We start from the raw sequence: 25,650 nt of genomic DNA, 5'->3' as shown, positions 1-25,650 counted from the left end.
GCAAGTCCAATGGGCCTCTCTTTCCATTGATGGCCGACTAGGCCATCTTTCGATACATATGCAGCTAGAGACAAGAGCTCCAGGGTTCTGGTTAGTACATCATGTTGTTCCAACAATAGGGTTGCAGATCCCTTTAGCTCCTTGGGTACTTTCTCTAGCTTCTCCATTGGGAGCCCTGTGATACATCCAATAGCTGACTGTGAACATCCACTCCTGTGTTTGCTAGGCCCCGGCATCGTCTCACAAGAGACAGCTATATTTGGGTCCTTTCAGCAAAATCTTGCTAGTGTATGCAATGGTGTCAGCGTTTAGAAGCTGATTATGGGACGGATCCCTGGATACAGCAGTCTCTAAATGGTCCATCCTTTCATCACAGCTACGAACTTTGTCTCTGTAACTCCTTCCCTGGGTGTTTTGTTCCCAATTCTAAGAAGGTGCACAGTGTCCACACTTTGGTCTTCATTCTTCTTGAGTTTCATGCGTTTAGCAAATTGTATCTTATATCTTGGGTAATGAATATTCTTTTTAAAAATTAAAAGTGTGTGTGTGTGTGCCATGTGCCAAAGTAGTCAAGACAACATACTGTTGGGACAGAAATGATTGCCAAAGCCACTAAGGCAGACATTCTTGGTTACATCATAGAAATAGCCTCTCTCACATTAAAATCAAGCCTGTGGAAGTGTGTAGCAGAGAGAAGAAACAGGTGCTCTGATTTGAATTGGAAGAGATGGTTTAAAATAGAGTACCAAACTATAATGTCTCAGGGACAGGTAACTTTAAAGACCTTCATTTAGGTTTATTTATCTTATGCATATGAGTGTTTTGCTAGTGTGCATGTTTGTGCACCATATGCATGCCGGGTGCCCATAGACTTCAGAACATGGCATCATAGTCCCCGGAACTGTAGTTACAGACAGTTGTGAGCTACCATGTTGGTGCGAGGAATGAAACCCAGGTCCTCTTTGACCTGGGTTTTAACCACTGAGTTATCTCTCAAGGCCCAGAAATAACCCTTTAAATTAAATACCTTCTACTATGACCGTGGTAGCTATCCAGCAGGTGGAGTCTTTGTCTAATGGAAAATCACGAGTAGAATCTTGAGTAAGCATAATGTTTAAGACAGTGTTTGTTGTAAAGCAAATGCACATTTTAAGAAAACTACATTGGCTGGTGGGGGTGCACACCTTTAATCCCAGCACTCAGGAGGTAGAGGCAGGCAGACCTCTGAGTTCAAGACCAGCCTGGTCTACAGAGGGAGTTCTTGGACAGCCAGGGCTACACAGGGAACCCCTACATCGGTGGGGGTGGAGCAGAGAAGAAGGCTTGCGTTAAATAGGCTTGATAATGTTGTATTGAGTTTTTAACCTTAAAAATGTAAATAACTTTTAGCCATGTTATATACCATCTTTAAGTTTTATCATATAAAATTCATCTCTAAGATGTTTTCTCTTAACCACTTTTCCTTTTTTCTTTTTATTGAAACTTGATTTTTTTCACATATAATATATCCTGATTATAATTTTCCTTCCCCCTACTCCTCTCACTTCCTCCCCACCTCCCCCACATCTGGATCCACCCTCTTTCTACCTTTCATTAGAAAACAAGCAGGCTTCTAAGGGTTAATAATATAAAATAATATAAACTTTAAAACAAAACAAACAAGCAGAAGAAAAAAAGAAAAAAAGCCTATGAAAGGGCACAAGAAACAAATAATGACGCCAAACCCTACTTGTTACATCCGGGAATCCCATAAAAACACTAATATATAATATAATATAATATAATATAATATAATATAATATATGTCCTAGAAGCCATAATATATGCAAAGAATTTGAAGGGTGAAAAAGGATATATATATATATATATATATATATATATATCATATTATATATATCACAGAGATATCTATGTGTGTGTATAACTTTAAAAAATAATAGAAAAGGAGCCCTGATGTGACATTATAAGACAACAAGCCTCCATAGAAGCCACTGAGTTTATTTTCTGTTGGGCATCTGCCTACCCTTTAGAGTTGTTTCTCCCGTGAGACTCCCTTGAGGAGAACTTAATTTTCATTTGCAAGTGGTTATCAATTGAAGATTGCTTCTGGGCTAGGAATGGGGACATGTGTCCACTTCTCCTTTCAGCTCCAGGACCCCATCTGGTACAGATCCATGCCGGCCTTGTGCTGGCTCAGACTCTATGAGTTCGTATGTGTGTCTGTCCTGTTTCCTTGGTGTCTTCCACCCCCTCTGACTCCTCCACTCTTTTCTGCCTCCTCTTCCTCAGGATTTTCTGAGCCCTGAGAGGGATTTTATGGAAATATCCCATTTAGGGCTGAGTGTTCTGAGCTAGCGTTCTCTCTCTCTCTCTCTCTCTCTCTCTCTCTCTCTCTCTCTCTCTCTCTCTCTCTCTCCCCATCTGCTGCAGGAGGAGGCTTCTCTGGCAATGACTGAGCAAGGCAAGGAGTCTTGGCCACAGTCTCTTAGGCCCCTTCCCATCAACCTTACTATTATGATAAATAGTAACATTTAATAATGAAAGTTCCCAAGCTATTAAAAAAGAGTTGAGTTCTAAACACATACATTGCATAATATAAAAAGTCAGGGTCACCTAGCCACACATTGTTAAATTATAAGGCATTTGTTCATCCTAAATTTTCAGATAAATCTCTCTACTCTTGGTATTTTTTGTTTGTTTGTTTGTTTGTTTGTTTTGAGACAGGGTTTCTCTGTATAGCTCTGGCTGTCCTGGAACTCACTTTGTAGACCAAGCTGGCCTTGAACTCAGAAATCTGCCTGCCTCTGCCTCTGCCTCCCAAGTACTGGGATTAAAGGTGTGCGCCGCCATGCCCCGCTTACTCTTGGGATTTTAAAAAGGACTCAAATGGTTGTTTTGAAGGACCTGGAAAAGAAAGAGGACATTAGAAACACATTCTGTAAGAATTTTTTTAAAAAAAATATTTTTACGTATGTACGTGTGTATGTATGTGTTTGTGCATGTGTGTGCATGTGTATCATACACTGACATGTGTGAATGCCACAGATGTACAGGTGTGTGAGTTACAAATGATCTTAAACCACCTGACATATGTGCTGGGAACTGAACTCTGGTCCTACATCTTTCCAGTCTCAGAATTGTTTTTAATTAGAGAAATCATGTGATTGTGTTTCCCAGGAACCCTTAATTGTAAGTACCCCATATAAAATCCTTTGACATCCAAAATCATTCCCTTTAATCCATATTTTATGAAAAGTATGTTTAAATGTATATCTTTATGCCACTTTTAATCCAATTTTTGTTTTTTTTCTAAATTCCTAAAACTCCTCTTCTTTTGAATAAAAACTAAGACTTCAAAACACAGAGAATGTAGAGTGATCACTGAAATAAGTTAATTCAAATGTATAGTCAAAGAGAAGTTGTATTCGTGATTTAAAGAAAAAAAACATATATACATACATACATACATACATACATACATACATACATATTCATTCATGCACATTTCACATTTATACACAAGACAGGGCCTTTGCTGACCTGAAATTCTAAGTAGACCAGGCTAACTTTGAACTCACAGAGATTTGTCTTCCTCTACCTCCCAACTGCCGGGATTAAAGGCATGTGCCATCATGTCCAGCCACATTTACACAGGTTAAAATTAGTCTTAAGCCTTTTATGAGTTTAGAAGTAACCACAAGTCTTATTACTTAGATTAATATTTTAAAGCACAGAACAACGGGCAGAGCACATAAAATAGATCACATAACAAACTGGCTGCCAGCAAATGAGACAGCAGTATCAGGAGCAATTTGTTGGATTTCAAAAAAAAAAAAAAGAGTGAAAGCTAAATTGCAACTTGGTAACTTTGTGTTCTGAAGCAAAGACCAGAACACCAACACCTGTAAGATCCAAGTGATGTCCAAGTTAAAGTATTGTTCCCCAGCTAACTTTGTTTGTTTTGTTTGAGATGCCAAGTTGTTAACTCTTTGTAACTCAGAGTGGCTTCAGAGCTGACACTTCTGTTTCAGCCTTCCTGGAACAGTGCTGGGATACAAGCATTTACAGCCACGCCAAACTATTGCTAAGTTCTGAACTTGACAAACGTACCATCGTATTGATGTCAATGTTAAAGGCAGCTGAATAAAAGGGGCATGAGAACTTTCTATCCCATCTGCACCGTTTCTGTAAACCTACGGTTATTTTTACAGTGGTTGTGGTATCAAATCCTAGTTCCTTCCTTCTAAGCAATTTTGCTTTTCTTTCAAGAGTCTGCACATCTGCAGAGTCTCTTTTTCACATGCAGAGGGCAAGTCTGCTCTACAGCAACAGAGGTGTCATAAGGGCCTTTGTATAAACAAACGTTGAAACCAATTCTCCCCCTTGCCAGTTTCTTCCTCTTTTTTTTTCCCCCAGTGCAGCAGATCTTTGAGGATCAAGTGCAGACAAAATGTATTCCATGTGTGGGCTAAATAGCTGAATATGAATCGTAATCATGCAAGTTTTCAGTAGTTATTCAAAAGGAAATGTCGCCGGGCAGTGGTGGTGTGTGCCTTTAATCCCAGCACTTGGGAGTCAGAGGCAGGTGGATTTCTGAGTTCGAGGCTAGCCTGGTCTACAGAGTGAGTTCCAGGACAGCCAGAGCTACACAGAGAAACCCTGTCTCGAAAAAGAAAAAAAACAAAAAAATTTAAAAAATCAAAAAAATCAAAAGGCAACATTCTGGAAAGGTAAAATTACATTGGAAAAAATAATCTATGCATAGGCAGCAATTGAAGGGTGAGTTCCTATGAAGCCACTGTTTCTTCTGACCTCAGTGAGGAAAGTCCCGAACCCTATCAGATGTCTTTGTTTTTGAAGTTCACATCATCGTCAGTGATATCTTATTTGCATTGAATATTTTTAACTATGCAAAGTGCTTTCACGGTGTGATTTTGTAACTGCTGCTGAGGCAGAGGGAGTTCCTGTCCCTCAGGCAGGCAAAGAGAGGCGGTTGTAAGAGTTCAGACCAGCCGGCCACTTAGTGTCAGATCTAGGATTAGACAGCCAGGCTTTTGGGAGGCTGGAGAAATGGCACAGTGGTTAAAAGCACTGGCTGCTCTTCCAGAGGATCTGGGTTTGGTTCCTAACCCAGTAGCTAAAAGCTCACAGCTGTCTGTCACTCCACCTTCAGGGGGATCTGACAGCCTTTTGTCACCCCCACGAGCACTGCACACAACAGGTGGTGCCCATACATTCAAGCAAACAAACACACCCATATATATAAATTATTATTATTATTTTTTGTTTTTGTTTTTCGAGACAGGGTTTCTCTGTGTAGTCCTGGCTGTCCTGGAACTTACTCTGTAGACCAGGCTGGCCTCGAACTCAGAAATCCACCTGCCTCTGCCTCCCAAGTGCTGGGATTAAAGGCATGCACCACCACTGCCCCATATAAATTATTTTTTAAAAGGAAGCCTAGTCTTTTTCAACATTTTCCAATGTCAGTTTGCAGACAGAGTCTGTGGAAGATCCTGGGAAAACTTAGGCTCAGACTCAGAGGTCCTAGCCAGGGTAGGACACCCTTTTCAATTAGGCTTCTAGGATATCAATAATCACAGGCTACTGTTCTGGGTAACAGGAAACTAGACTAGGTTGGGCATGGCTTTAACTGTGAGCACTTGGCAATGAAGGTGAAGTTTCATGTCATGCTTAGCAGAAGAAAAAAGTTCTTGCATCAGAAAACATCTTAATACTGTTCTCAAACAAGAATGACTGACTTAAAGCTTTGGAAGTGAGTTTCATCCTCTGTGGTAGCTTCCTTCTCTCCACATAATGATCCTCTGGGATTAACTGGAAAATTGTGCTCTTGTGGCCAGGGCTGGAGTGAGAATGCTTTGCTATCTATCCCTTTATGATCAGCCTTGGTCAGTTATCATCCCCAACTCAGATCCTGAAGTGTTTGTGCTCTGGGACTTATAGCTGTGTTCCTATTGACAAAAAACCCAACTTGCTGTACCTGGAGTCTCCAGCACTCTTGGATGCCTGGGGCTAAGTGTGCAGAGCCAGGGACTCTGTTTACCGGGCATTTTCCAAAAGGACACAGAGTCTTTTGCTCAATGTATGAGGTCATAGTGACTAAAGTCACTATGGTGTGGTTGTAAGGAACACTTTGTGAAGAGGAACTATCTATTCCAAGGGCTAGAACAGGTATGGGATACAGCCGTAGGGCTTGCAGGGGTCTTACACAAAGAAGGACACATGGGAATCCTTGTGTCCCCCTGTACAAGAAAGACAGAAGTGGAACAGAGAGCAATTTGAAGACCCCAGACACAGGCTGGAAATGGCAAACGTGGTGTCTCACTCTTATAACCAGACTAACTGGTACGGTGAGGTATACCAGTTGAGGTATGCCTTTCTTTGGATGAAATGTTCTTTGGGTTTTTTAAATGTGACCTTTACTAAAGGATAAATATCACACTGTTGATGTATCTCCAAATGTCAAGCCTATAAGCCTATCCTGGGGGAGTTTGTTCCAAGAGACTGCATTTTGGTGGTGAGCACAGGTCTAAAGATCACCAGGGTTTTAAGTTGTGGGGTGACTGCTACTCTAGTGTTACAGGATTTTACAGGAACACACAAGTTTTGCTATGGTAGGCTTTTTAACTTTTACTTTGATGGTTCTAGGGATTAGGTTCAAGGCTCCATGCATGCTAGGCATGAACACTGAGATATGCTTTTTTCTCAACTTAATTTTTTTTTTTTTTAAATAATGTTAGTGCTCAATTGCCCAGAGTAGACCTGAACTCTCACTGTAGCAGAGTAGCTGGGATTATGGTATACATTTTGTTTATTTGGAGTGTGTGTGTGTGTGTGAGGGGGGGAGGGTACAAGGTCCAAATATAGTCGAGGTTGCAAGCATGCACCACCACGGCCAGCAGACAGATAAGGTTCTTGCTGATGAAGCACTCAGCTAATATGTTGAGTGAGGCATTTTGGTGGACACAGAAATGGTGGCAGGAGGAGACAAAAGAGCCCTGGTCTTTGAGCCCATGCTTAGTCTAATAAAGTAAGACACAAAACTACTAAGTTCTAACAGGTCCAGTACAGGGTTGAAGTGAAGACTGATCAGGTAAGACAGGTAGTGTGTGTGTGTGTGTGTGTGTGTGTGTGTGTGTGTGTGTGTGTATGCACTGTGGGAAGGGACCAAAATTACAGGGTATCTGAAAAATGTGGACTACAGCAAATCTAGGAGGGAAGCTGTAAAGGGCAGGCTGAGCCACGCAAAGTGCCCTCAGAGAACCAAGGCTGAAGATTTCTTTCATTGCAACAAGAAATGAGGAGCCCCTAAACTTTAGTGTATCTTCAAATTTTACCTCAGGAAAATCATGGTGATCAGCCTCTAAAGTCAAAAGGACACATTCTTTGTTCTTCCCGAGTCTCACTTTGCAGGCCATGCTGGCCTTGAACTCTAGCCAAGTTTCCTGCATCAGCCTCCTCAGAGCTGGGATTATAGATCACACACACCACCAGTTCCTAATAGTTGTTTTTAAAATAACTTTATTTTGAAGCCGGGCGTGGTGGCGCACACCTTTAATCCCAGCACTTGGGAGGCAGTGGCAGGCGGATTTCTGAGTTCGAGGCTAGCCTGGTCTACAAAGTGAGTTCCAGGACAGCCAGGGCTACACAGAGAAACCCTGTCTCGAAAAACCAAAAAAAAAAAAAAAAAAAACAAAAAACAAAAAACAAAAAACAAAAAAAAAACAACTTTATTTTGGAACAATTTCTCAACATCACAGATTAAAATAATTTAATAAAATACAATGAAGTTGTAGCAGTTTTTAGGTTCCCTGGAATATGTTGTGCTGATAGCATTACTTATGCAATGTTGTATTTTTCTATTACGTGAAAAACCGGTGTAAACGTCAACTGAATTATTCACTTTCAAAGAAACTGCATCAGTGAACAATTTTTTCTCTCTTCTTTGAATTAGCAGCTTGAGAAAAATTAAAGTCTTTTCTAAAAGCATATGTGAAATGCATGTAAGTTTTGGGATCGGTCTGTGACTTCTACAGAGTACAGTCAGCCAACCCTTGGCTTTGTTTCTGTTCCTCAGCAAAGCTGTTCTCATTCCATCATTTCCATGTCCTTTGAATTACTGTAGCAGTTATGGGTATGGTATGCCTTTGGTAATTGCCTATAGGACTCTATTCACAGCTCTACCTGCATGTTACTTAGTAATCACTGGATAAACACAGATTTTGTTTGTAAACTTCCCACAGTTCTGCTCTTTGTTTCTGTGACATGCACCGGTTTGAATCACAAAAGGTCAGGGTTTTTTCCCTCTTAAGTACTGGCACATGTGTATTCACTGTTCTGTTCCTTATTACAGATGTGCTATAAACAATTTCCTCGAGTCCCTGCGGCTGTGACTTCCCTGCTATGCTGGACTATAATATGGAACTAGGAGCAGAGAGGAACCCTGCCGTCACTTCCTCTCCTACATTGCTTTTGTCAAGAGTATTTTATCACATCAATCTGAAACTTAATTTCTAAACAGAGAATGTCATGATGTTGTAAGTGTATACATGTTTTATGGATAGGCCTAGTAATTAGTGCTGAAATGTAAGTTCTGTGTGATAGTCCAGTGTGTCCAACATCCCACCAGTAGCCTAGGGAGGAGCCCAAGTGGCCCCACAATTGAACAAGCCAAAGCCCAAGACAATGTATCCTGCTACAATGAAAGCCTTGTGCTACTTTAGAAACCTGATTGCCAGCAACATTGTATCCAACCTATCACACATGCATTGAAATGATAACTCTTTGTTCTGTCAGAGCTAAATCACTGACCATTTGGGCAAATTCATTTCCTTGTTGTGCTCAGCATTACAGAATAACATCTGAATAGGAAAGTAGGATAAAAGAAATGTGCTTTTTCCTTGAGCCAAACTTGGGTAGTAACAACTATATGCCAAGTGGGTTAGTGTTGAATTTTCTTGCTTTTTACATATTTTTCTAGCTACTGTCCAATTACAGACCTAATGTGTACCTCTCGGTATCATTTCTTTTTCTTTTTCTTTTTTTGGGTTTTTCGAGACAGGGTTTCTCTGTATAGCCCTGGCTGTCCTGGAACTCACTTCTTTGTAGACCAGGCTGGCCTCGAACTCAGAAATCCGCCTGCCTATGCCTCCCGAGTACTGGGATTAAAGGCGTGCACCACCACACCCGGCTAGGTATTATTTCTTTTGACTTAACGTGTCTGTTAACTTGCCACCAAACTGGAGTTACCTGAAAGGAGAGAATCTCAGTCGAGAAAATGCCTCCATAAGGTCCTGCTATAAAGCCTTTTCTTAATTAGTGATTAATGGGGGAGGGTCCAACCCATTTTAGGAGGTACCATCACTGGGCTGCCAGTCCTGGGTTCTACAGGAAAGCAGGCTGAGTAAGCCATGAGGAGCAACCAACCAATAAGCTGCACCCCTCCATGGACACTACACCAGCTCTTGCCTCTAGGTTCCTGTTCTGCTTGAGTTCCTGTCTTCACTTCCTTTGATGATGAACAGTGAGTGATATGGAAATAAATCTTTTCTTCTCAAACTTGCTTTTTAGTCATGGTGTTTAGCTGCAGCAACAGAAACCTAAGACCCTTGAATACAGACTTTTCTTTTTTTTCTTCTTCTTCCCGTTTTTCAAGATAGGGTTTCTCTGTGTGGTAGTCCTGGCTCTCAGAGAATTCGCTCTGTAGACCAGGTTTATCTAGAGCTCAGAGATCTGCCTGCCTCTATCTCCCAAGTGCTGGGATTAAAGGCATTTGCAACCACTGCCAGGCTAAGTACAGGCATTCCTTTAAAATAATTTTCTGTAAACTATGAAAAGTATTCAAATAAAAACTCTGCAAAATCATTTTCTTTTACAACAGCATCAAATATCCAGGGAACTTTATTTTTAAACCATGAATCAAACAGACACAACTTTCATTGACCCAAATATGCATAATCCAACCTGAATATAAAATGCACTGAATAGGTAAATTACATGATACAAAGGGAATGTAATTTTACAAATGTGAAATGATTGATGGCTACAGCAATTTAACAAAATGATTAAAACACTGTATGTTTAAAAACAAGAATATCTTAAAGCCAATTATCTATAGTAAACCAAGGGAAATTCTGGTATGGAATGATTTGATTCAAAGGAAATAAGGCACCTGCTATAAATTTAGAGAATATCTTTCACTTTTAAAGTTATAGTAAAATAGAATTAGTTAACCAAGACTGGCTTCAGAGGGAACCAAGTTCAGGGATTCACTTACAGGGTGAAAAGAGGCAGACAACAGTCGTGACCCTACAGACCCACAGCCAGCTTTCTTTCCTGGTCAGATACAGTAAGATTCCTGTGCATCCCTAACCACTCCTTCCCTTCCTTCTCCTCTGTGTCCGAGGGGATCCAAAGCCCTGTGAGGTTTACACTGCTCTCAGAACAGGGGCAAGTTTCCCTTCTGTTCCTTTGAAAACAGCATATTTCAAAAGAGATCTCCTGAGGCAAATAACAAAGCAAACATAAGCAGGCTTCTCTCAATTCATAAACAGATATTGCTTGGTGTCTGCACCAAGTTCTGGCTAAGTGCATAAATAGGACTAATTGTAGTTTTCAATAGTACCAGAAAACCTCAAACCTGCCTCAATATTCTCACCCTTACTATTAGTAAAAAGGAAATGTGATCAATCACAACCCACTCAGTCAGACAAAGGAAGACTAGACTGATCCTTATCAGTAAATTCATTTAATTCCAAATGCTCATTTAGATTGATAGACCTAGAACCCTAAGGGCATTTCAATCAAAACTTTTTAGTTGATGTGCCTTTTTGGTATTAAAAGTGCAATTAACATGCTAAGATATCATATGGCACACGGGACTCCACATGTTTCAACAAGGCATTTACTTCTTGTAGTCTTTCCCGGTAACTTTCTTCTACACAGTAAACCCTTTGATAATTCTGATCAGTATGACATCAGCAAACCATCTCTAATTTCATTTCACCATGATAGCTTTTAGTGGAACTGCAATCACTTTGATTAAGGTACAAAATGCTCAATCCAGGCTCGAATGGGACCCTAGGTGACTATACTTCCTCATGCAAAATTCAAGGCTGTGTAACAGAAATGTTATCATTAAAAACAGATGCAGCTGTGAGCATCTTTACTTACAATATGCCCTAGAAGCTTTTTAAAAGTTTTAGGTGACAATGATTGTGGTAAAACTAAGCCGTGTAGGTGACCATTTAAAAGCACCTTATTATAGGGCAGTTACATGTCCCTATAATGGAGTGTGCTTTCCAATTCAAGAGTAAAAAGGGCCTAGCTATAGAAAACCGTAAGATTCCAAAATTTAAGTTAAGCTAATTGCATTTACACATTAGGGTTAACAAAATCTATACCCTGTCTACACAGATTTAATCTAATTAGTCATAAGTTTTAATAACCACATAAAACTCATTCTGTACTGAATAAGTATGGTCTACTACTGGAACTTAATAATCAAATTTTATTGCTTTATTCATGTGGTGCTTTTGCAAGGCACTGTGGCATGGACTAGCAAACCTGGAATGACTCTTGAAGACACCTTGGAATGACACATGAAGGCTGATATGAAAGTCATTCTGAGGCAGGCCGATTTACTCAATTGTTTTTAACCAGGGCATCGAACATCAGGAATGAGTTCAAGTTAAAATTCACAGGAGAATGGAAAGATCTCAAGGTCAGTCACTTCACATGCCCATCCTGATACTTTGAATAATCTGGAAAATTGCTGTGAAGAGAAAGAGCAAATATTAAAACAAGTTGAAGAAAACAGGCCTCTCAACTAAAAGTCATCTATTTACAGCAGCTGCAGACTCCAGAGTGATCGTACAGTCAGTTACAAATGCTAACTTTACTCTAATAAAAAAGTGAAGCAGGTTTATCATAATTAAACAATTTAATGCCTTGAAGTGATTATTATCTCGTGGTGCAGGACCCGGGGAAATACTCTGCAGCTGAGCTTCACATCCAACTCAAATTATTTAATTGCCGCTCCTTGACTTTTACCTATAAGATGTACAAGAGATCTTCCAGATGTGAAATTATTTTAGCAATAACTTGAAAGCACCAAAACAAACACATTTTTCCTACCATAGATTTATTTCCGTTTATTTCTAACATATCCTTAAAGGCCTGGTTTCCTAACATATGCACATTTCTTCATTCTCACACAGCTGAAATTCAATAATCTTTTTGTGTTACATAAACTGGTTGGCTCTTGGCCATATATCAAGAATGCATCCGGTTGTTAAGTTTAGAAAAAAGGCAAAGTGAAATGTTAAATGAAAATCTCAGGAACTGTAGAATGCAGCAAATAAAAGCATCTGTCTCAATAACAGCAGCTTGCCTATTAAAGCAGCACGCAGAGCAGAAGGACAGTCTGTAATACATCCATCCGCAGGGGCAAGAGTCTATCACCTTAAAAGCAGGCTATCTTAATAACTAATTTTACCTGAAAACACTTGTCTCATACATTAAATATCCCAGCAGGTATGTCTCCTCTAGAGAAAATCAATTCTTTGTACTAGCCTTACTTTATAAACTTAGTTTTTGACATAGAGACCTTAGATACTGGTATCGTTCAGTCCTGTTCTAGTATCCAGATGTTCACGATGTTCGCTAAGTTTTTTGCAACACTATTGATAATAAAGTTACAATGCAAATCAGAGTTATTTGGTGCTTAATTTCTTCTAAGGGATCATTAGGAAGTTCTAATTTCTCTCTCTCTCTTTTTTTTTTAATCTTCAATGAGCATAAATCAAGGTAAGAGAAATTTCTGGAGCACCACCCTCTGTGGTAGAAGTTATCCAGTTCACTAGAAACAATTCTCTCAGCAGGTGGGTTGAGAACCACGCGGGTAGGTAGGACTCGCCACTCATCCACGTCATTCCAAACCGCGAGAGCCCCCAAACACTTACCAGAGCCACAGACAACAAAAATGAAGAGGGCCAATAACCAGGGTCCTACCGACGCCTTTTCTTCGGGGGCATTTCTCTGCAAAAAGAAAAAACCCGGTTTCAAATGCAGAGAAAGCACTCTCGGATCCCGGGCTCCCATGGCCTGCACCCCAGGCCAGGTGGCCGGCCGGACGACTCACAGATCTCTCCTCCCACCCCAGATTCCACCGCAGCGGGAGTCCGGAGTCAGGCGGGTCTGGGGAGAACTCGCCGCGGCCACGGCCCGGTGCGGGGCGCGGGCCTCGGCTCCCGGCCACGACATGGAGCGGGGTGCCCACTTTCCCTTACCGAGGTCTTAGCGACGTTGCCGCGCTGAGTTATGTTCTTGCTGTGCTTCTCGTTGGCCATACGGATCCTCTGCTTGGCGACCATCTTCGCGGCGCCACCTGCCCCAAGAACCTCTCGGACTCGCTCGCTCGCCGCTCCCGGGCCACCGGGAGGGAGGCTCGGCTCTGCTCGCGGTGCCTACGCCGCCTACAGCCACTGGGCCGGGACGCCGAGCGCTGGAACACTGGCAGCCGCCGATCGCGGCGGTCTGAGCAGCCGATGGGGCGGCGCGCCGGGGAGAGCGGGCCGCAGGGCGGAGAGGCAAGAGTCCAACCACCGGACAGTGCAACCGGCAACCTCGAACTAGTTCGGGTTCGGCTGCCAACGTCAGCACTGGGCAGACCCCGCCCCGCGGAAGTGTGGACTCCGCCCGCTCCGGAGAGGGAGGGCGAGCGCTGGCCGCCGCCGCAGCCAGGCTCTTCCCCGCTCCGGAAAACGAGGAGCCAGAGCTGCGCGTGCGCGCTCGGGAACCAGACGTGGATTGGCCCCGAGGCTGGCGGCGCCGGAAACACCGACTCGCAGTCTTTGCGCTTGGGGAGACGTGTAGAGGCCGGGTTCGGCCTTTCTTGAACTCTCACCCCAGCGCGTGGGTTTCTCTTTCCGGGACAAGATGGCGCCGTCCACACCGCTGTTGACAGGTGAGTTCCAAAAGAGCGAGAGACTCTTCCTTTACAGTGATTTCTTTCTGTGTCTTCGCGCTGGAGAATTCCTTAGCAAGCCTTGGAAGTCCGTCTTGCCTTTCCTCCTGGAAGACCAAACTGTCTTTTGGTTTATTTGGTAACAGCATCCCAATGGAAGGTGAAGTCTCCGTCCCCAGTAGTCCCTCCTCCCAGTTATCCATCCATCGTTCTTCATCTTCCATAGGAATAGACAGGTAACAGAAAGTATTAGTTTGATGTGTGACCTGTGGTCTGCAATGCTGGGTGTTGCTTGGACCCTTCTTAATAGAAGAAACGAGACTCTCCACACCGAATTCATCTGAACTTAAGTATTATTAAAAATTATATGCTTCCTTATTTTTATGAGGTTTGTGGGAGTTGATAGGGAGCAAGACATTGCTAGCGTAGGTTAGATTTCATGCTGAAGATGTGGCTTAAGGTGGCGACAGTGAGCAGGATAATGATCGTCTAATGTTTTCAGTTGAAACAGCTGTGAGACAGCATTTAAGAAGTAGAACATGAGAAGACTCTAGGAATTTAAAGCTGACACATATTGTGGTGCTTAAACAACAACAGCAAACTTGGACAACACTGGGAAAGGGTGCTATACTATGTTATGGCTTGGGTATGTAAGTTTGAATAAACAAAAGATTCAAATAGAAAAGAAGTGGGAAAGAAAAAAATCGTTGATAACAATGTAAGAAGAAAGATAACATCATTAGGACGAAGGTCTTATTTTTGAGAATTGGAAGTTATGTCCTCCTGAGACACGGCAAACCTTTCATACTTCTGCCAGTCTAGGAATATACATTTTAAGAGCCATGCTTATCCTGTTAAGATAGACTATCATAATTTATTCGCCAGATAGTTATAAGGTGCTAGTTGCAATCTTCTAAACACTATGCCAGATAGATTGTTTTCCTTTGTTTAGATTTATTATTTATTTATTTATTTATTTATGCATCTGTATTTGAGGGTGTACACAGGAGTGCAGGCCTTAAGAGGTCCAGAAGAGGGTGTGGGCTTCCCTGGAGCTGGAGTTAGAGTTCTGGGCCTCACCTTAGGTGAGTGCTGAGAACTCTATTTATTTCTTCTTAAGAGAAGCAAGTACTCAATGCTGAGCCATCCTCCAGCCCCCTGACACTATTTAAATGGCATAATTATGTAATTCAATAAATTGCTTCTCTAACTTTGTTACTTAAAAGTTTTAATACTAAATGAATATTTTAATTCGACCTAAGAATTAGTACATTAAAAAGGGATTGAATGTTCTGCCTTTTAAGACAGTGTGAAGTCCATCCTGTTTACCCCAGCATATGGATCACTATAATCTTAGTGACACTGACCTTATTGCATTGGCATCGCGGCTTATTTTGTGTTCCATCAGTACTGAGTTGTTAAAGCCCTTTAAGTTCTTCTTCAGAATTATCCTCTTCTTTCTGTTGACTTGGCAAGCTACTTCCAATTTACCACACTTTCTGCACGGACACGGTCACTTTCTGAGCTATTTTTCACTCTTTTTTCACGTATCACAAAGGAAATGCTCTATTTGTTCACCTATTTCCTTCCCTGCTAGATTGTTAAATTATGATGTTTGGGGTAAAGTCTTATCCATCCTTGCCTTTCCAGTGCCTAATGCAGAACCTACTAAATAGTTGTACTGGCTATTTTTGTGTCAAGTTGACACAGCTGGAGTTATCACAGAGAAAGGAGCTTCAGTTGAGGAAATGCCTCCATGAGATCCAACTGTAAGGCATTTTCTCAATTGGTGATCGAGGGGGAAAAGCCCCTTGTGGGTGGGACCATCCCTGGGCTGGTAGTCTTGGGTTCTATAAGAGAGTAGGCTGAGCAAGCCAGGGAGGCAAGCCAGTAAAGAACATCCCTCCATGGCCTCTGCATCAGCTCCTGACCTGTTTGAGTTCCAGTCCTGACTTCCTTTGGTGATGAACAGCAGCATGGAAGTGTAAGCCGAATAAACCCTTTCCTCCCCAACTTGCTTCTTGGTCATGATGTTTGTGCAGGAATAGAAACCCTGACTAAGACAATAGTAGACACTAAATATAGGAGAATTAACTCATGAAGAATAGATTGTATATAATCAAATTAACAAAGTAACAATTTTTCTCACAGGATTCTAGATTAGCACCTTTGTTCTGACACTCTCTCATAGTATCATAGTATTCTCAGATGCCCAAAGATTACTTGGCCAAATTTACATTACATATTTGCAGGGTCAGGATTATACCCAGGTATTTCCATTCCATGGTCTATTTTCTACCAATAAAATATTCTGTTTACTCTTTTAAACATTCTTTGTTTTAAGTTGTTAAATTCTTAAATCCTTAAATCTTATTTAATGTATACTTACTAGATCTATAGACCTGTGAATAATTGTTTATTGTTATGACTCTAAGTCGGAAATGAGAAAAGACCAAAACACGTGAAACTTGAGTTTTTAAACACTTGTTTTAAAAAGCTTTAGTGCTGATAAATTTAAGTACTTACATGACACTCCCTCCCCTCCCGCCCCCAAATCTATTTCTGTATTTCCTGGTTCTTGCTTTTCTTTTATTAAAGGAGACAGATTTATCCTCAGGCAGATATTCAACCAGCTTAGTGACTCTAAAGAAAAGAGCTTTTCTTTGTTTGGCCAGCATTCCCAACAGAAATCTCAGGCTCTTTCCTTTAGAGAGTGTGGTTGATATGGGTCTTATTTTTCCTCTTGTTGCTGTTTTTTCTTACCAGTGTTATTTTGGAGTTTACTTTCTGCCCTAGTATGAAATATAGATCTTAAATACAAATTGTAAGAAACCCCTTTTGGTGTCTAGAACATTCTGAGTTCCCATAATGTTGGCAGAAATGAACAAGACAGAGGATCTGTGCTGCCAATTAAAAGTGTCACTAGAGCTGGGGAAAGCTGCTAGAATACAGGTAGGTGAGGTGAGGTAAGGACAAGCTTCCCTGTTCTTTGTCCGTCAGTGGACGACCATGGATTTGGGTTAGCAGTGAGAGTAACAGTTTGATCACATTCACGTTTTATAGTTACGTAGCGGCGGTCTTATTAGGACTGTCCTGACATTTTGCCATTCTATTCTAGATTGGTATATAAATTCTGAGAAAGGTCTTAGTGTGTTAGATTCTGCTCTACCTTTGTTAGGCATGGCCTTAACACTGGCTAAATTTCTACATAATGTATGTCTTAGTCAGGGTTTCTATTTCTGCACAACCATCATGACCAAGAAGCAGTTGGGGAAGAAAGGGTTTATTCGGCTTACACTTCCATACTGCTGTTCATCACCAAGGAAGTCAGGACTGGAACTCAAGCAGGTCAAGAAGCAGGAGCTGATGCAGAGGCCATGGAGGGATGTTCTTTACTGGCTTGCTTCCCCTGGCTTGCTCAGCCTGCTCTCTTATAGAACCTAAGACTGCCAGCCCAAAGATGGTCCCACCCACAAGGGGCCTTTCCCCCTTGATCACTAATTGAGAAAATGCCTTACAGCTGGATCTCATGGAGGCATTTCCTCAACTGAAGCTCCTTTCTCTGTGATAACTCCAGCAGTGTCAAGTTCACACAAAACTAGCCAGTACAATGTATAACTAAGGTATGATCTCAATAAACTCCCTCATTTGAAAATTTTATTTGTGGCTTATCCCTCTAGTATTTGTTAAACATGTAACATGTATGATAGCCTCTAATACCAGCACTTGAGGGCAGAGGTAATCAGATTTCTGTGAGTTCAAGGTCAATCTGGTCTACTTAAGAAATTTCCAGGCCAGCAAAAGCTCCTAATGAGATTTTGATTTTTTTTTTTAATTAGTTCTAGCATTAAGACAATGCGGCCTATTCTAAATTGTAATGTATCTTATATACATTGCAGCAGTTGGATTGATTGGTGCTGAGAAACGCTACTACTGTTTTACCTGTGTGGTAGCCGAATTTTAATGCTGTAAAAAGTAATAAAACTTGAGGGCTGTAGAGGTAACTCCATGGTAGGTATACATCCCTTAAGGTATATAAGGTTGATTATATACACACAAAGGGAAAGGGTAAAACGATAACAACGAGTTTATAATGTATCTACATTGTTTACCCTGAGCCTGGTAGCTCTTAGGAGGGAGATCTCTGAGTTCCAGGACAGTGTGGACTACATAGAGAGTTCTAGTCCTGCTGGGGCTACCTACATCATGAGGCCTTGTCTCAAAAAAAAAAAAAAAATTACAAAACTTCAGTTTTAAAATCTAGGACATATTTTGTCACAGAACATTTTACAAGTATCATTATAGCTTTTTAAATATTTTCAGCATTTGATTTAAATTATAGCAGTAGATCAAACTGGCCTCAAACTCTGTGTCCCTGCATCAGTCACCTCAGTATTGGAATGATAGGTGAGTGCTACCACACCCAACTAGAAATCATCCTGAAGACAGTAGTAAGTCTTTTTAATCCCTAACACTTAGCATATAGTGAAGGCACACATCAAATAGTCTGTAAGCCATTGTGTACAGAGTCTCTGTCGTGAAATGTACAGAGCAGCTTGCTAGGCTCCATTCTATTGTCTGACAAACTTAGAGTCTTTATGTGCTTGCTTACTTGTTTTCTGTTGTTAAACTGGCAACTCCGTAAAGATGTAGATTTTCATTCTAACTTGATATTTTTTGGGCCTGCCTGATCCCTGAAATTGAGCTGGTTAATTCTTAGTCAGGGTATATGTTTTTCTTTCTTTCTTTCCTTCTTTTTGTTTGTTTGTTTGTTTTGTTTGTTTTTTTTCGAGACAGGGTTTCTCTGTGTAGCCCTGGCTGTCTTGTAGACCAGGCTGGCCTCAAACTCAGATATCTGCCTGCCTCTGCCTCCCAAGTGCTGGGATTAAAGGCATGCGCTACCACTGCCTGGCTGGTGTGTGTTTTTCTAATAGTTGTCTCTTAAGTTCTTGGAAAGATAAAGAATTAGGATTGGAGCCAAGCCCTACCCCAGCTATTCATGTTATTGCTTTCCTAGTAGCTAAGAGGAGGGAATCCTTTACCTAGCAGAAATGCAAATGTAGTGGGAGCCATGGACATTGGTTACAGTTTCTTCTCTTGGCTTAAAGTAGCAATTCTTCACTAAGTCCTGTTACATTTTTGTACATCTTACATCCTCATTTCTGCTTTTCATCCCTGTGGCTTCACTCTGAACTGAATGTGTACGCTTTTCTGTGAGGGCGGTGCAGACTTTCCCCACATCCAGTTCATTGTCCCCATTAAACCAGATTGATCTTTTCAAAATGCAAATCTGGTTTTAGAAGTCAGCAGGGACTCTTGAGGTTTTATTCTTAAGATACTCAAGACCAACATTATCTTACTTCCACCTCCATAGTCTTCTAGGTCTGAAGCCCGGTTTCTTTTCCAGCTTCTCCAACCCACATAACTTTCTTTCTATCTTGTGATGCTCTTTTTTATCTTTCCCTGGGATTGTTTGAACTTGTAACTGTTCTCTAAGCTTAACTGTATTCAGCTAAGTTTCTAGCCGTGATGCAGGTACTTTTATTTTGACGGTGATATTGTTTTTAAGTCGCATATTTATTTCTATCCAGTTATAGTGATTTTTATGTGGGAAGGCAAAGTAGACTTGAAATGTTAACATTCTGTAGTATAAGAAAATGTTTCATGAGTTCTCTATACTTTGATAGCCTTTGGCTTTTGAGTAATAAAGCTTTTTCAGTAATAAAGCTAGGTATTTCTTAGCAGAGTAACCAACCTGTTTTTCTTTGTTTCTTTAGTCAGAGGATCAGAAGGACTGTACATGGTGAATGGACCACCACACTTCACAGAAAGCGCAGTGCTTCCAAGGTATAGCTTGTGTCAAATACAATGCACACCAAAAGATTTTTGTTAATGGTGTGTTTCTTAAAATATTTCAGTTTTTATTGTGTGTGTATGGGTGTTTTACTCATGTATGTGTCTAACCAACACCAGAGGAGGTTGTTGTATTCTCTAGAATTGCAGTTACAGGCAGAACTGGTAAGAACTGGTGAGTGGATGCTAAAACTGAAGCTGGGTTTTCTGGAAGAGCAGTGAATGCTATTAATTGTGAAGCCTTGTTCCCAGCCCATTAACCAAGAAAGAAAAATTATAGATGAACTAGTTTCTTGGGATTTTTTTTTAATGATTTATTTATTTATTTTAGGTATATGAGTACACTATAGCTGTCATTGGACACACCCGAAGGGGGCGTTGGATCCCATTACAGATGGTTGTGAGCCACCATATGAAGGCTGGAATTGAACTCAGGACCTCTGAAAGAGCAATCAGTGCTCTTAACCGCTGAACCATCTCTCCAGTAGGATGTTTTCTTAACAAGATGGAAAGAATATGTATTTCTTCGTCAAGAAAAATAATCTTTGTATTTCAAAATCAATGACTTATGGTTTGGAGAGACGGCTCAGTAGTTAAAGGCCATACACTGCTCTTCCAGCGGCTCCAAGTTAGGTTCCCAGCACCTACATCAAGTGGCTCACAGCTGCCTATAATTCTAGCTCCTGTGGGTGAAACCCTCTTCTGGCTTCCACAGGCATGTGCTGCATATGCACATGCACACATACAACAGATCATCTCATCTAAAAAACGGAGAAGCAGGGAAGAAAGGACTAATTAATGGCGTAATGTAATTGAGTTTGGAAAAGTTTCCTCTTCTAGAATGAGAAAAATTTGCAAATATGATAATTAAAGTCACTATTAGTAATTACTATGCTGCCAGAAGATGATAGTGGCATAAAAAGGAAGGAGAGTAAAATATATATGCATGCTGTGTATCTGAATACATGTATGTTTTTTCCAGAAAGAAACCAAGGAAAATGAAAGCAAAACTGAATAAAAATGATAACTGATAATAGGTGACAAAATATACAACTCAAGACATCTGTGAATGAACTTTGGTAGACATACAGTTTTGATGTTGGCCCATATAATTTTTTAAATAATAAAATTGGATAAGAATAGAATAATTAAAATGGCTAAATGAAAGAGTAAATTTAGCTTATGTTGGGTTTTTGAAATCTTACAAAGATCTACAAAATTGTTGAATATGTAATATATTCAGCAGTGTTATTGTTCACTAAAGTTATTTTTGCTTGAGGCTGTTGAAATAAAGAGCAATAACCATTATGTTACTATTACCAAAATATCTAAGTAAACAAAGGAATGGAGTTTATTTGGGTTCCAATTAGTGGTTGACTGGTCCCTTAGGCTTGTGCAGAAAATAATAGTGACAGGTCGCAGAAGGGGTTCTTCATGTTCTAGAAGCCAGGAAGCAGAACAGAGCAGCTACGGGAAAGGACCAGGGCAAGCTGTAACCCCAGGAACATGTCCAGGAGTGACTGCCCTCAACAGGAGCTCATCTTCCACAGTTTGGCCACCTTCCATTCACATTTTGACCCTATCAGTGGATTAAGCCATTCATTAAATGAGAGCTCTTATGACATGATCTCATATACACAACCCCAAGTGTGTTTTGCTTCAAGCCAGTCAAGTTGACAGTCAAAATGAACAATTAGAATAATTGTATTACTTTTATTAGGATCTAAATTATTTTTAGCATGAGTAAAAAAACCTTGCATATGAGCTCATTAGTGCTTCTTACAAAATTATTTGTGGGACTAGAGAGGTAGTTAGGCCACTCACTCTTTCAGAGGACCCAAGTTCACTTCCTAGCACCCACAAAAAGTGGTTCCAACCTCCTATAAATGTGACTCCAGGAGATCCAACACCCTCCTCTGGCCTTCAGTGGCAACAATTCACACATCGCTTGAATGAACACACTTGCACATACAACACACACTATAAACAAACAAAGAAATCTTAAGTAAAACATTTAATTCCTAGTTTTGTCCAGTTAAAAGGCGGAAAGAATTATGGACCTTGTGAAAGAGTCACAGCAGTCAACTAGAAAGAGTTTAATGCCAACCTAAAAAAGAACAATTTGAACATTAAGAATTATACTGGATATCACAGGGCTCCCAATGGAGAAGCTAGAGAAAGTACCCAAGGAGCTAAAGGGATCTGCAACCCTATAGTTGGAACAACATGATGAACTAACCAGTACCCCGGAGCTCTTGTCTCTAGCTGCATATGTATCGAAAGATGGCCTAGTCAGCCATCACTGGAAAGAGAGGCCCATTGGACTTGCAAACTTTATATGCCCCAATATAGGGGAATGCCAGGGCCAAAAGAATGGGAATGGGTGGGTAGGGAAGTGGGGGGCGCTATGGAGGACTTTTGGGATAGCATTGGAAATGTAATTGAGGAAAATATGTAATAAAAAATATTAAAAATTAAAAAAAAAAAAGAATTATACTGGAGGGGCTGGAGAGATGGCTCAGTGGTTAAGAGCACTGACTGTGCTTCCAGAGGTCCTGAGTTCAAATCTCAGCAACCAGATGGTGGCTCACAATCATCTGTAATGGAATCCGATGCCCTCTTCTGGTGTGACTGAAGACAGCTACAGTGTACTTGTTTAAATAAATAAATCTTTTAAAAAAATTATACTAGAGAATAACAATATTAAATATAAATACTTCAAAAGCCGGGAAGCAGTGGTGCACGCCTTTAATCCCAGCACTTGGGAGGCAGGGACAGGCAGATTTCTGAGTTCGAAGTCAGCCTGGTCTACAGAGTGAGTTCCAGGACAGCCAGGGCTACACAGAGAAACCCTGTCTTGAAAAAACTAACTAAATAAATAAATAAATAAATACTGCATAAAAATGTCTCCACCTTTATGCCTTATGATTCTATAATACAAAAACCTTATACTTTTTTTTCTTTTTTCTTTGTACACCCTCTCATCCCTCTGACAGGATTTCTTTTTTAAGCCCTCAGTGTCCTAGAACCTGCTTTGTAGACCAGGCTTTCCTCAAACTCAGAGATCTGTCTGCCTCTGCCTTCTGAGTGCTGGCACTAAAGGTGCACACCACCATACTTGGCTTAAAAACCCCACATTTTATAGTAGCCATATAGTTGATGAATACAGGTTCTTTTAGGATTTGTTAGTAACTGCAGAAATAAAATTTTGTAATCAGAAAGAAATTTTGTGTTTAGACTAGTACCAGCTGTCTGAACAAGGTGGGGATTTAGTTCAGTGAAGTACTTACCTAGCCTATAGTTGTTGGAATCCTAAGACATCTGTAACTAGATGGCATGTTTTAGTGTTCAAAGCCACTGCCTTCCCACACTTTGAGTAGCAACTATAGAAACAACATGCTCAAGTGTGACCTTCACCCTTCTAGAGTCTGAGAACAAGTGGTGATATTAGAAGGTGAGGTAGCCTGGTCTCTTTAGCTGAGTAGTAGTGAGAATCGAACCTGGAAGAACAGCCAGTGCTCTTAACTGCTGAGCCACTTTTCTAGCCTCTGATGTTTTGTTGATTTTAACATTTGAGGTTGGCGATGAATGCCTATATTTTGTATTTACATAAAGTTTTTGTTTGTTTTTATTTAAAAATTGTATTGACTAGGTAGTCCCACACCTTTAATCCAAGCACTCAAGAGGCAGAAGCAGGGAGATCTTTGTGAGTTAAAAGCCAACCTGGTCTACATAGTGAGTTCCAGGACAGCCAGGGTTACATAGTGAGACCCTGTCTCAAAAATAAGCAAATTATATCTGTATAATTTATAATTATCTGTTGTTAAACTATATATTTGTATGGAAATAGCAAAATTTTCTCATTTGCCAGGATTAAAAATAGGAGTGAGAGAGGAAGAGATGGCACAGTAGTTAAGACAACTGGCTGCTCTCCCAGAGGACCATGGTTCAGTTCATAGCATTCATACAGCAGCTTACGACCTACTGAGACTCTAGTCCTAAGAGATCTGATGACCTCTTCTGGCTTCCCCAGGCACTGTGTACGTGTATTGCATAGATTTCATGCAAAACACTTTTAAACATAAAGTTGTTGGAGCTCAACAGGGATGGTTTGAACACACACTCAACGATTTATCCACCAGGGCAACAGCTTCAGACTCTGCTTCAAGCCGTGTGCTGGACATTTCGGAGGGCCAACTTATAAAGGCTAAAACCACAAAAAACACATTGCAGGTGCTGGAAGTGCCTGCCTGGTGGTCAGCCCTGACTCAAACCATTTTAGATATAACAGTTTATATTGGCCTTTTGATTGGTCAATTACATTGATAGGTCCTAAGTGAAGCTTAAGGTTGTGGAACTTCTTTTTTTTTTTTTTTTTAAGATTTATTTATTATATGTAACTACGCTGTAGCTGTCTTCAGACACTACACTACTGAGGGCATCAGATCTCATTACGGATGTTTGTGAGCCACCATGTGGTTGCTGGGATTTGAACTCAGAACCTTCAGAAGAGCAGTCAGTGCTCTTAACCACTGAGCTATCTCTCCAGCCTGGTTACAGAACTTCTTTTTTTTTTTTTTTTTTTTTTTTTTGGTTTTTCGAGACAGGGTTTCTCTGTGTAGTCGTGGCTGTCCTGGAACTCACTCTGTAGCCCAGGCTGGCCTCGAACTCAGAAATCCGCCTGCCTCTGCCTCCCAAGTGCTGGGATTAAAGGCGTGCGCCACCACGCCCGGCCCACAGAACTTCTTAAATTAAAAGACCTCATAATATACAGAACATAACAGAGTATATGGTCAGCATGACTTTGCTCTCAATCAAGATAGTTTTTGCATCAATGACTGGCAAGCATATTACACCAACAGTATGAAATAGCATGGCTACAGCTATGCTAGGGAGGCAGGCCTCAAGAAAAGTAAAAATAAAATCTCAACAACAACAGAAAAAGAATTAGTTTTTAACCTCAGCACTTGGTTGGGAGGCAAAGGCAAGAGGATCTCTTGTGAGTTTGAGGACAGCTAGGACTGTTACACAGAAAAACTTTGTCTCAATAAACAAATATGTTTATAACAATGAGGGTAAATTATGGAGTCAAAAATGAGGATGATAGATAAGAGTAGGTTGGCATCAATAAAGATAATAGAAATTTTCTCTCTTAAGGTTGGAGAATACGTTGTACTGTGATAGGACAAGAGACATTTTTCATAGTTATTTTTGTGGGAAAAATATTTTGTAAGTTTCATTGTCTGTAAAGTGAGTATAAGCTACCATTTTGTGAAAACAGAAGCAAAAAATATCTTAAGGTAAATCAATGATGTCGTGTTTTAAAAGGCTGTGTTGGTCAGTTCTTGGTGTATTTACTGTTACTTAGCAGTTGAAATCTGCCACAAAGTTCTTATTTAATGTCACCACACCAGTAGACTCATGTTTACTCACACACATTTATGTCGGGCTAGGTCTTCCTTGTCATGGATGGATTCCCAGTGGCTACATCCACTTTCCAGTAGAGTTACAGTACTTAGTGTTTTCATTCCTTGCTAGAATGTTGACACGGGTCATATTTCACAGATGACATACAGAAGCCACTGACTTCCTGAGGCCTGTGTATTGTTTGTATATATTAAGTCTCCACATAGAGAAATTGATGGGAGAGTGCAGTCTTTCAGATGCAGGGGCCTTTTAGTCTTTGTTGGCATTCTTTCCACCACTGTTTCATTATGCATTCAGTTTTATTGTTTGGCTTCTTTGGAGACTTAGTGTTCTGTTGCTATGAAGAGGCACCATGACCACTACAACGCTCATAAAAGACAGCATTT

General features: G+C 40.6%; 2 protein-coding genes across 2 annotated transcripts in view; one reads left to right on the top strand and one right to left on the bottom strand.

The window, feature by feature from the left end:
- Positions 1-11,507: 11,507 nt before the first annotated feature.
- Positions 11,508-13,745, bottom strand: Serp1 (stress associated endoplasmic reticulum protein 1). The gene is made up of 3 exons (XM_021157235.2): positions 13,308-13,745; positions 12,981-13,056; positions 11,508-11,791 (listed from the first exon to the last, which is right to left on the bottom strand). Exons 1-3 carry the CDS (start codon positions 13,389-13,391, stop codon positions 11,751-11,753), a joined length of 201 nt encoding a protein of 66 aa, XP_021012894.1. The 5' UTR covers positions 13,392-13,745; the 3' UTR covers positions 11,508-11,750.
- Positions 13,746-13,863: 118 nt separating this feature from the next.
- The window catches only part of Eif2a (eukaryotic translation initiation factor 2A), a 34,946-nt gene continuing 23,159 nt past the window's right edge, over positions 13,864-25,650 (top strand). The window contains exons 1-2 of the mRNA XM_021157233.3: positions 13,864-13,984; positions 19,762-19,831. Of these exons, the coding sequence (XP_021012892.1) occupies positions 13,957-13,984; positions 19,762-19,831 (98 nt within the window). The 5' untranslated portion in view covers positions 13,864-13,956. The remainder of the gene's footprint in view (positions 13,985-19,761; positions 19,832-25,650) is intronic.

This window comes from Mus caroli, unplaced genomic scaffold, assembly GCF_978045245.1.
Source record: "Mus caroli unplaced genomic scaffold, Mus_caroli_1 scaffold_3, whole genome shotgun sequence".
NCBI classification, from domain to species: domain Eukaryota; kingdom Metazoa; phylum Chordata; class Mammalia; order Rodentia; family Muridae; genus Mus; species Mus caroli.
The sequence above is the reverse complement of the archived record's forward strand: the minus strand, read 5'-3'. Positions and strand labels throughout refer to the sequence as shown.